The sequence below is a fragment of the Quercus suber genome, unplaced genomic scaffold (genome assembly GCF_002906115.3).
Source record: "Quercus suber isolate HL8 unplaced genomic scaffold, Cork oak 2.0 scaffold_768, whole genome shotgun sequence".
Lineage (NCBI taxonomy): Eukaryota > Viridiplantae > Streptophyta > Magnoliopsida > Fagales > Fagaceae > Quercus > Quercus suber.
This window is the reverse complement of record NW_027070204.1, coordinates 305,265-316,195: the sequence shown is the minus strand read 5'-3', so window position 1 is coordinate 316,195 and position 10,931 is coordinate 305,265. Positions and strand designations below refer to the sequence as shown.

Below are 10,931 nucleotides of genomic sequence, written 5' to 3'. Positions count from 1 at the left end.
GTTCCAAGATACGGAGGCATCAGGCTTATGCACAAATTGGGTGCATTTCATATGCACCCTACAAGATTGGTTTTGAGCACCAATCCTTGATGCATCAATGGAGACTACCACCCAAGAATCTAAGATGAAAGAGCCCGCAAATTTCATGCCAGGGACCAAGAACCAATTCTTGATGCAACAATGGAGGCTCCCACTCAAAAGTCCACGAATTTTTAATCCAAGTGTCGGTGATCCAAGAATCAAAGATGTAAGCACCAACAATTCTAATAGTTCTAGAATCAAATGAGGTTTTGAGAATCCAAGAACGTTCCAAGGTCCAAAGAACCAATGAGACCTTGAAGATTGAAGAACCATTGAAGGCTCAAGAATTTGAGCGAAGTTTGAAGATCCATGAAGAAGGAACCTTCATGTGTATAGGATCGCTTGTCAAAGAGAAGTGCATGAAAATTGTGATCAAAATGTCACTAAGCTATTGGTCCATTGGAAGATCTCCTTTGATGAAAATGCTACTTCACAACAACACCTTGTGGACAAGGTATTTTGAAGGGGAGGGAAATGTTAGGAACCCCTATAGATATATAGATAATAATTGTTGTAATGTTGCATTTAGTTAGTTAAAATTCCAAGCATGTTAATCACATTTAACACATGTTGGAATTATTAATGCACATTAGGATAAGGCCATGTGGGCCAATAGAATAGTTTTATGCCCAGGCCCCCATTTCTCATCACAATTGTAACACAATACCTTTTTCTTCCTCTCCTCCATTTGAGTAGGAGATATTCTTTTAACAAGGATTTTAGTCTTAGTTTCCAATAGAGTTCTAACTTTAGGTAACCCCAAGATTGAAGGTTTACCTTTTTCTTGCTGAATTTTGGAGTTGTTCTTACAACTCAGCATGTATTCCTCTTGAATCTTGGCTAAACCGAAAGCTACATTCAAGAATTATGGGTTCAGCATCCTAACTGGAAGTCGTATCTCATCCTTCAGACCACTCAAGAAGCGACTGAGCTTATGTAAGGGAGATAAGCCCTTGATTCTGTTGGACAAAACTTCAAATTCTGCCTTATACACACCCACTGCTGATGTCTATCTTAGCCTAGTCAAGGCCTCCATAGGATCATCATAAGCTGTAGAGCCAAACCTTACATGTAATGCTTGTACCAATGTTTCCCAGTCCAAGAACACCCTAGCCTTTTCAGCTTCTTGATACCAGACCAAAGCTTCTTGCTCCATGTGGAAAGAAGCAATTAACAACTTCTCTGCAACTGAGGTTTGATAATAGCCAAAGTATTGATTAGCTTTATAATCTCAGATAGCAAGATCTTCCCCTAAGAAACAAGGGAATTCAAGCTTAATGGGTTTTACGAGGGATAAAGCTAAAGAATTTCTTATTGAGGTTACAGGACTCTAGGGGGATGTGATCTAGCTTCCTTGGAATTTAGCTTCTGCACAACGGCAGTGATGTTCTGATTCATCTCGTTCAAGGTCCGAGTGTGAATTCCTTGAATCTTTTGGACTTCTTGGATGTCTTTACTGTTGGGGGGGGGGGTGTGTGTGGGGGGCATGGGGGAATATACTCTTTTGAAATATTTACTCTTATTCATAATTCGTCATTTTACGCACAGGTGGCTAATATTCTTCTCTGTATATAGAAGCAATTTCAATAAATCGTGTAAATTACATAAATCTATCAAACAACTAAATATAAAGATTGACTCTGTGAAACTGACAACCAATCCAATAAAGTTCTAAAGTAGAATAACTTGAGATCATGCGTGATTCTCTTTGTATCTTCATAGCTCCAATTTTTTTTTTTTTTTTTGGATAGGTAATAAAAATTTTATTAAAAGGAGACTACTTCGTACAAAGAAAGGCATGAAGTAGTGTAAAGAATTACAAAAAAAATATGAAAGACTATATACAAAGAGATAGAGACTCAATAAACATAGGAGTGGAATCTCTATTTGTGTGTCCCCATGCGTGAGCCCAATCAAACAAAGTACCAATAAAATAAGCTTAAAGCTAGTCCCTTGCATTCTCCAATGACCTGTTATTTATTTCCTTCGGAAGAACAACATCAAACTATGGGGGTGGCCGTCCATATATAACCATTCCGATGATGACCAAATTGACCTTGCCAGCAAGCTAGTAACTCAACAACAGATTGGAACCATCTATGAACCTTAAAAACATGTGGAATCCATCTAACCAAACAGTATCCTGTATTGTTACAGATTGGAACCCATATATACTAATATTATTCATAAAACTCTGAAATCTTCCTAAAGATATTTTTTTGATAGGCAATGAAAATTTTATTCAAATATTAAAAAAGAATCACCCAAGTATACACGACATATACAGCTGGGGATCAAAGTAATTTTTTATGAAACTACCTAATTTTCTTGGGCCATATATAAAAAATCCTTGAGTTGTATCTGAGCACCCTAGATTAACAGAAGGGCTTTCCACATCATGTAGACTTTAAGGTACTCCAGAAACAGTAAAAATTTCTAGTTTTGAGGAGGATCATATAAAGAATACCCGTGAAATAAATGTCTCCATAATTTTCTGTTTCTTTTGCTGCTTGTACATATTCTCTTTACCTACTTCATTTCTTTAATGGAGTAGTTTTCTATTAATATTATTTTTTCTTATCAAAAAAAAAAAAAAAAAAATTTGTCTCCAATTGAGTCATGATTTAGGAATAATTTGAATTTTATTTTTGTCAGTGTCAGATTACAGAATGGGGGTAAAGGTAGTGACAATAGGACTTTGGTGGGATTTTATCTGATAAAGGTTCGAACTCTATGCTCCACATAAGTAGTTGTGAAAATATACAAGGAATTAGAAATTGTAATTGCACCCATGTCTTTGTGTAGTTAAACCCATTTTTCTGAAGTTTGCTTGTTATTTATGTGCTGTTTTCACTTTCTTTTATCAACTTGCTGCTGAGAATATTATTGTCCTTTCTTCTTTCTAAAGCAGAAACTTGAGAAGAAAATGTGTTGTGTCCTTTTTCTTTTTGAACCTGAACCTTGAGAACACATGTCAGTGAAGGGATGTTGTCATGCTTTTTTTCCCCTAAATTGTTCATCATGTGAAAATTTTATATGCAGATACTGGATACCAATCCCCAGTTGTTTTTCCATCTTCAACAGCAAAGGTTGATAGAACTAATTCGGAATGGGAAAGTAGAAGAGGCTCTGGAGTTTGCACAAGAGGAGCTTGCACCAAGGGGAGAAGAAAATGTATTTATGACTTTGTTTTGGTTTGCAGTCATGCTTGCATAGTTTTATCATTGAAGTCTCTTCTGGTTTCCTTCATCGTGTGATGAAGTCCATGGTTGCATTATATGTGTTTAATAATTGTTAATGTTCAAATGTTGAGCCAATGCTCAATAACATTTCCATAATAATGGGATGGAGGGTGAGGTCATGGGTTCAAAGTCCTCTGGATGCATGTGTAGCATACCAATAAAAAAAAAAAAAAAAAATTGAAACATTGAAATAATGCCAAACATGAACATGGGTTTGTCTCCATGGAAATTTACTTGTGGCTGCTATACTATTCCACCATCCAACTTTGCTTCATTGTATTCAATTGGTGCTAATACTTGGCTTAAGGACATTAGTTGTTTTGCAGCAAAGCTTTTTAGAAGAGTTGGAGAAGACTGTTGCACTTCTGGCCTTTGAAGACGTTTCCAATTGTCCTGTTGGAGAGCTTCTGGACATATCACAGCGCTTAAAAACAGCAAGTGAGGTGAATGCAGCTATCCTTACTAGCCAGAGCCATGAAAAAGGTTAGTGTATTTGCTATTAACAATAAAATTCCAGGGTCTTGAATTAATATATTATGGTTCTATTGTTATAAAATACTGCTGCCCAGATCTATTAAAATTTAAAAAAAAAACTGTATAAATGCTATTATAGCTCTTCTAGTTCACTTCTTGAGTTACTAGTTTGAGATTTTTATTTTATTTTATTTTAAAAAGTCTTGTATTTACCTTTACAAAAATAGTGATGGTTTCACATTGTTGATTGAGTTCCTCCAATGATTTTAGGATAAACTGCATTTTTGATCCATCAAGTGTTGGGTCTGTTTGATTTTGATCCCTCAAATTTCAAAAAGGGAAGAATTCCCTCAAGGCTCAAAGTATTTTCCTGTTTACGGACTAACAGGATGCTGGGGCACTCGATTTTTTAGGGACCAAATCAAGCCAATGGCAACCAAATCAAACTAACCCTTATTAAGGCTTTGTTTGAGAGTTTATAAGGGAATAGAATGGAATGATCATAATGAAACAGAAAAGAATGGAACGTATTTAAGTAAGGGAAAAGAATGGAATGGAATGAAATTAAGTTACTTTGATTGGATGTTTTAAAATAAAGGAATGGAAATGAATGAAAATGAATGGAATGTAAGTAATCTTGTTTGGGAGTAATATGGAGAGAATGTAATATAATCATTTTATGACAATATTACTATTAGACCCCTACCTTAAAATAAAAGGTTGAATATATAGGGGTATTTTGAGAGTTTTAGTAAAAAATTCATTAAATCTAATTTCATTCCCTTCCATTCCTTCTAATTTTGGGGGGAATGAAAATTTGAGATTTTAAGGGAATAGAGAAGAACGAGTGTTGTCTCCTACTCATTCCATTCCCTCCCACTTAAACTCTCAAATAAGGGAATGAGTTTTCCATTTCCTCCATTAAAACTCTCAAACAAGGGAAGGGAAAAATATTCTAAAATTATTATTTTCATTCTTTTCCATTCCATTCATTTCCCTCATCCTAAACAAGGCCTAAGGGACTAAAATTAACCTCACCAGAAATTTAGAGGTCAAATCTAAACTTTATTACCTTGGAGGACCAAATCGAACTTATCCCAAATTTTAGGGATAAAAAATGCAATTTAACCATGATTTTATTATTAGCTAAAATCATCAAATGAGAACTGACATTGGGATGTGTTAAATTATTGGTTTTCCAAAAACTTAAGCTATTGGGATATGATAAATTTAATCATTTAACCACGTACTTCTAACACTTCTCCTCACGTGTGAGCCGAAATTACCTTTTAATAGGTAAGGCCTAACACGTGAGAATTTAAATGAGAGGTAGAGTGGAGGAGACAAGAATCAAACTCAGAATCTCTTGCTCTGATACCATGTTAAATTAATTGTTGTCCCAAAAGTTTATGCTACTAGGATATGGTAAATTTAATCATTTAACCACATATTTAACCACATACTTCTAATAGGATGGTTAGAAGATGCCCTTTGTATTCGTACCTTATAAGTTGCCATCAATGGAGTATTGGTTCCTAGGATGCATGGACACAAACATGGGTATGGGTACAGGTATGATACGGCGACACGAGCAATTTTTGAAAAATTAAAACATGATACCGCAAATTTGACATGGATACGACACGGCTACGGCACTCCAAATGAAGCGTCCATGCATCCTAGATTGGTTCATACAATTCTCAATAACATGGTCTTCATTGTTATGACTAAAATTTGTGAGAAAATGTTCTTCCAATTAAAATGCCATTTGTGACCGTTGAACTACAGTCTGATGTTCTTGAGTCTTTAACCACTTTCACTTGAATGAAGATTTTAGGTAAATTTGCCAAGTATGTTAGGGCAGAATGTACTTGGAAATGAAGACCTTCGTGAACAGACAGTGAACTGGGAATAACACGGCAGTTTTGCAATGACATTTTACATTAGCCCTTTATTGTTTCTAAACTTACTCTTACGTTCAATTGTCAGTTTTCAGTCATTTCGTGTCATATAGATTCCACAGAAGGATTTTAGCAAAAGAAAGAAATGCAAGTGCTTGTACAACTGAACTTAAGTTTTAAGCTTTGGTTATTGGAAGATGGGTCTTTTGGGTTGGTTTGAAAAAAGGGCCTTCTGCCTATGTTAGATGATGCTTTCTTGGGGCACTGCTAATTTAGCTGACCCAGCTTTCTATTATTATCTTAATTTTGAAAACTCATTAACCCAAAGGTTTGGAACTAAGATGTATTTTTGGAAAACTTATTTCCGTTTAAATTTCCAAGTTAATAAGTTCTATACTATTTGGTTGAACAACAGACCCAAAGCTTCCTAGCTTGTTAAAGATGCTGATATGGGCCCAGAACCAGCTTGATGAGAAGGCTGCTTATCCTCGCATAAATGACTTGTCTACTGCCAAGCTTGAAGATCCTGCTGTTTGAAAAGGCTTTTGACGTCCTTATGCGTAGGATCTAGGTGTTTCTAGAGTGAATAGATCAAGCTTGATCGTAATGAAGAAATGATGTATCTATGTTTCTCTGAAAATGACCGTAACTAGTTCTCTCTTGCATTTGATTAAGATTGGGATTCATTTATTTTCAATAGCTTTTCAGTAGCTTTGTACTGTACAAAATATTTGAATATTTCTCTTTTCATATTCAATGCAAAGGTTGTTGAAGATTTCTTTGACATGTACTGTTGGAAGAAAAATAGAGGAACTCCAATTGATGCAATGTTCCTTTTTCAATGACTTGCTGTCTGCCATATTATTGAGAACTTAAATTTATGCTGAAGTGTAAAAGCACACTCTGTGTTGGTTTATTATGAGTAAGAGTCACAAATGATGAAATCATTCACCACTATGGCGGCGTTCCTTATTTTAGAAGTGAAGAACATAAACAGAAACATGTAAGAACACACACACACACACACACACACACACACACACACACGCACACGCATATATATCACTCAGCTTTTCTGATATCCGGAAAATCCTGAAGTCTTGCAAGTTTGGAGTTATCAGAAAATCCTGAAGTCTTGCAAGTTTGGAGTCATTTACAACACCACCCTTTCCCAAATGGCAACAGCCATCATCGAAATTGAGAGCATAACTAGAAGGATCATACTGGAACTTGAGCTGTTGCTTCCCTACATTCTTGACAGCCTTCTTCACTGCTGCTCTCACCCTCCAGAACAGGCTCTGGCGTCGCTTCTTACTGTAAGCAGTCACCCATTCCAAACTTTCACCCAAACCCATATCCATATCACAGGCACGAATCAATATCTAAAATTCAAATACCCAGTTCTTTTCTGATTCCAAACTTTTACCCAGAAAGAATGGCTTTCATTCTACAAAGGTGCAGACAAACAAGTTAGAAAAAAGTAGACTTTATTTAAAAAGGATTCAAACTGTGAAAGGGGAGAGTACAGAAAAAGGGAAAGGTATTTGAAATGCAAGAACGTAACCTGTTTGGTCTTTCCAAAGAAGCTGCGCAGCTTCAGCAGTAGTCTTAGTCTCAACAATGATCTCCTTTCTTTATTTTATTTATTTTTTTCTTCTTTTTATTGGAATTACATTGGGATGCTAAAATTCCATCATCTAGAAAGAGAGAGAGAGAACAGAAGAGAAGCAGTGGGCACCGGGCAGAGAGCCTCTCTAAGGTAAGGTTATTTCACTATCATCAGAATGAGATAAAAATAAATAAATAAATATGTGTATATATATATATATATAAATATATATAAATATAAAAACTAGTGTAGGGAGTCAGGAGTGTAAGCTGGCATAACATATCCTTATTCCTTGCCACTTAAATGGCAATTTCCTTGGCCCTTTGCCTTTCTCCACGGGATTAGACACACATATTCATTTGACTAGGCGGGTCTCTACTATTAGGTCATTGACTAAGGCCTCAAACGAAAGAAGCCTCCAAAAATATAATATGCTATTTGTAATAAAAATGTAAGGCCTCTTACCTAGCAAAAAGATTAAAAAAAAAAAAAAAATCTCTTTTATTGACTAATCTTGTCCATTTATCTTACAATATAAAATTTTTAATTAAGGCCAAAAATTTAATAGTAAAAATTATTTAAAAAAATATTATACTATTTTCAAATGTTGTATATTCTGTTGCTACGTATTACTATGTTTGCAGTAGTTGAAGAGTGTAAAAATTTTGTTCTTCATTTCTCTCTCTATCAAAATTAATAGTTTTCTGAACAAATTCATTACTGAAATCTATTGTGGATTTTGCTATGAAAAATCTTTATAGCAATGTGATCATATTTTGCATGAAAGACATTTAACATGTCAATAACATAGTTAATTTCATGATTTTGGCATGATCATTGTGGTATTAATACAAATGATCTTTTTTTTTTTAATTTAATTTTTAAAATTTTTAAATTTAAATTTAAATTTTTAAAATTTTAAATTATTTTTTTTTATACAGGGAAAGAAATAAATTCAATTGACAATAAAGTTGTTAAAAAACACAAATATCAAATTGATGGTTTTACAAATAAGTGTTCAGCAAGGACCACTGTTGGAAAATTTGAAGAAATTAATAATTCCCTACTTTTTTTTTATTTTTTTATAGATATATTAGAATTTCAATTTATAGCGTTTACTCTATGATGTCTTAGGTCTCAAAATGTATTGACCCGACTTTGATTTAACTACTTAAACTGAAGTCTTTGTGATTCAATTATGTGATTTTTTTTAGTAACCATTAAGATTTTCTTGGATAATAAATATAAATAGCTTCTCTAATTTAGGTGTCCATTGCACTAAGTTATTGTATAATTTTTCATTTTTTTTTTCAAACAAAGCCTTCATTTTCAAAAGGGCAACTCGGGAGAGAATTTATTTATTTATTTCTTACTTTTGCAATAATCTAAAAAAATCTTAAGTAATTAATCTTAATGGAAAGCATATTCTTTTATATATATATATATATATATATTACTTGGATTTTGATTATAAGTTAGTTTATTGTTTTTTTTTCTTACTATTTGTGGATCCCATGTGAGTCATCTAATTTTATTTAGCTTTTACTTTTTATCTACAATACTTTTAGTAAAAAGTTTGATAATTTTTTTTTTTGTTTTTTATATTTTGGTCAGTAAATATTGTAGGGAATAGAAAGAATTCAAACTAGAGAATTTTATCTTGCCCATAGCAAAACTTTGTTACTATTTTGGTCCGTTCAACCTCTTTTACATATGCATTAGGTTTGAAAAGACTAACATGTTTTTATACAACACTTTCACAAAAAATTCTAATTGGCAGGTTGTTATGTGTTTTTAATTTGAATCCACTACTAAAACTATTTTTTTGCCCACCAATAACAATGTACCACTTAAAATTTATTGTGAAAGTGTTGTGAAAATATTCTAACATAATATTTCTCTTTTATATACTTTTCATATTTAATGTAGTTTACATGCATTTAAAATCTAGCTTATTTTCTTCTAAAAAAAAAAAAAAAAAAAAAAAAAAATTCTAGCTTATCTTCATTGCCAACTCATTAAAGTTTTTAAAACCAATTTTTTTTCCCCTAAATACAGCTATGCTACTATTGGATTAAAAAAAAAAAAAAAAAAAAAAGAAGATAGACCAATTAAAAAAAAAAAAAAAAAAAAAAAAGACTCCAAAGAGACCCTTCGCTGTTTTTTTACCCTGTGTGAGTGACTCACTCTAAAAGGTAAAAACTCTTACCCAAATTAATATGAATGTGCTGTAGATTTCTGGTCAAGGTTTCACACTTAGCCAATAAGAGAGTGATTAGTAATATTAAACTTAAAGATCAAGCCAGAAAAGGCCCTAATCAAAAGAAAATTGACTTGAGGGTGTTTTGCGAAAATTTTCCTTTTGATTCACTATTTCTAGTGAATATTAGTGTTTTCCCTTGGAATTTCTATGTGTTTTGAAATATACCATGTAAGGCTTTTTATTGTGTGAAAAAAGGGGTTTGGAATGATCCCCAAACAATGTGGGATTTGTTCCAAACCTTAACATAAATGTAGAAAACTTGCCTTGTATAATGTGACAGACCTAAAAAAAAGTGTCCCTAAAAAAAAGAGATTCGAGTAACTTTTAGGGCGCCTCTCTTTTTGGGTAAGTGGTATGGAGTCACCACTTATTTTTTTATACAAAAAATTAGAAAAAATAAATACATGATTGAATTATTCTCTTCACTAATTGAATAAAAGAAAATACATAATTGGAAAAATTGAAAGATTACATGGCTTTGGGTCCTAGTTACAAACTACCAAAATACATGGTTTTTTGCCCTAGTTACATTCTACCCAAAATAAAGACAAGGCTAGATCTACCTAGCCAAAGACCTAAATCCAGAGGTTAGGTTACGAAATGGGAAGGTTTTAGGCACCCATTCCGTCCATACAAAGTTTGGTCTTTTAGACTCTTTTGACCTATGTACCTTTTTATGCATGTCATGAATGATACGTTGAACATGTGACACTAAAATTTATTTATGAATGAAGTCTCTTTCTTCTAAAAAGAATCATATCTGTTTTGACTGGTAAAAAAAATTGGTTTTTAATGATAGAAAAATTAGACCTATTTTTTATATGTTTTAAAAGAATGAAAAAGATTTTTAAGAAGAAATTTTCATTCATAATTTAAATTTATGCAACAAACACAAAATAATCATGTTTTATCTTTTCCTTTATTTCAAAAATCTGCATGCATTAAAAAAATTATATTTGTATCTAAGGATGATACAAATCAGTTTTTTGATAAAAAATGTTCGGATTTGCATCTAATGAAGACACAAACCGATTTTGATTAAGGAAAATCTAGATCTACATCTAAGGAAGATGCAGATCTATTTTATTTTGAAGAAAAATTTAAATCTACATCTAAGGAAGATGCAGATTTGTTTTATTGTGAAGAAAAATTCAGATCTACATCTAAGGAAGATGCAGATCTATTTTATTTTGAAGAAAAATTCAGATCTACATCTAGGGAAGATGCAGATCTGTTTTTATTTGAAGAAAAAGAGTTATTCACATGCAGATTATTGATATTCAAGAAAGAGATTATAACAATTGCATAAAAACAATAATTCTTTAAACAAAACAATGATTAATAATTCATGCTATGGATAA

General features: G+C 32.8%; 1 protein-coding gene and 1 long non-coding RNA gene across 2 annotated transcripts; one reads left to right on the top strand and one right to left on the bottom strand.

The window, feature by feature from the left end:
* Positions 1-3,123: 3,123 nt before the first annotated feature.
* LOC112021008 (protein GID8 homolog) lies at positions 3,124-6,482 on the top strand (the record flags this gene model as incomplete). Its single annotated transcript, XM_024053585.2, is given in 3 exon segments — positions 3,124-3,255; positions 3,650-3,806; positions 6,114-6,482. Coding segments are annotated over 3 exon segments (411 nt in total), but the record flags the coding sequence as incomplete, so codon positions are not given.
* Positions 6,483-6,575: 93 nt separating this feature from the next.
* LOC112021009 (uncharacterized) lies at positions 6,576-7,544 on the bottom strand. The gene is made up of 2 exons (XR_002883832.2): positions 7,263-7,544; positions 6,576-7,145 (listed from the first exon to the last, which is right to left on the bottom strand). It is a non-coding gene; the product is annotated as an uncharacterized LOC112021009 (long non-coding RNA).
* Positions 7,545-10,931: the final 3,387 nt, after the last annotated feature.